The 966-nt window shown below is 39.4% G+C and overlaps 1 protein-coding gene across 1 annotated transcript in view; it reads right to left on the bottom strand.

Annotated features, from left to right (window-relative positions):
• LOC102675118 (protein groucho-like) overlaps positions 1 to 966 on the bottom strand; it is a 7,782-nt gene that overhangs the window by 5,546 nt on the left and 1,270 nt on the right. Inside the window, exon 4 of the mRNA XM_031514370.1 lies at positions 1 to 169. Coding sequence (XP_031370230.1) covers positions 1 to 169 — 169 coding nt within the window. The remainder of the gene's footprint in view (positions 170 to 966) is intronic.

The following is a 966-nucleotide window of genomic DNA, read 5'->3' as shown; positions in this document are numbered from 1 at the left end:
GCGGCTCATTGCCGCGGGACGGCAAACCCTGATAGCCCTGCGGTGGCGTTTGCTGCGACGATGGCGGATGATAGACCCGCGATGCCAAGGGACCAGGGATTCCGCCCATAGTTGGCGTACAGCTGCGCGACCCCCTCGCCGCCGCCACAGGTGTACCCGGCTTGTCGATCTGGAGAGGTTCGTTCCAACGGGGCACACCGGTTTATTATCGGGCGCAATCGTGGAAAGGAATTGTAAATTTCACGCTTGACTTTCGCACAAAAGCAACGAGACACATCGATCCTTGTCGCGGCCGGTGTAAGCGGCCGCTTCCGGTTCACCGATTTATAACGAGGGAACAGAGAAAGAGAGAGAGAAAGAGAAAAAGAGAGAAAGAGAAAGAGAAAGAGACACGGGAGAGATCGAACGAGGGCTGCTTTCCTCTCTATCGTCCACGCAAATTGACTTGTCGTAACTTCGCGCCACGAATTCCAGCTACTACTGCCGTCATGAATGTACGTATACGTATATGTATACGCAATGCGTTAAGAAGAACAGTAAAATGTGTCCGTTATTTTCGAAAATAGTTATCTCCTTTTTTTTTTTTATTGGTTTTTATATTTGTCGTTCTAAAATGTAACAAAATTTGACAATGACAAAAACTTGTAAATTCTGTAAATCTTTTTTGAAACTAAATTGTATATTTAATTATGGATTGAAGGATAACTATGTTATTTTTTAATTTTTTTTTTAATTTGATTTAAAAAAATTTACTTATTTTCTTGTTTCGATATCTAATCAATTTATTACAAATTTTGACAAAAGTGTTCATAAAATATGATTTCGAGAAAAATAATTTTTCAAATTTATCATGAAACGATCCAACATTATTTTCGGATACAAAGTTTCATCTTCGAAAATCACAGAATCATTTAAATGTTCATCCTCAGACACTTTAACATGCATATTGAAAGGATGATTTTTAAT

This window comes from Apis dorsata, unplaced genomic scaffold (assembly GCF_000469605.1).
Source record: "Apis dorsata unplaced genomic scaffold, Apis dorsata 1.3 scaffold_44, whole genome shotgun sequence".
Lineage (NCBI taxonomy): Eukaryota > Metazoa > Arthropoda > Insecta > Hymenoptera > Apidae > Apis > Apis dorsata.
The sequence above is the reverse complement of the archived record's forward strand: the minus strand, read 5'-3'. Positions and strand labels throughout refer to the sequence as shown.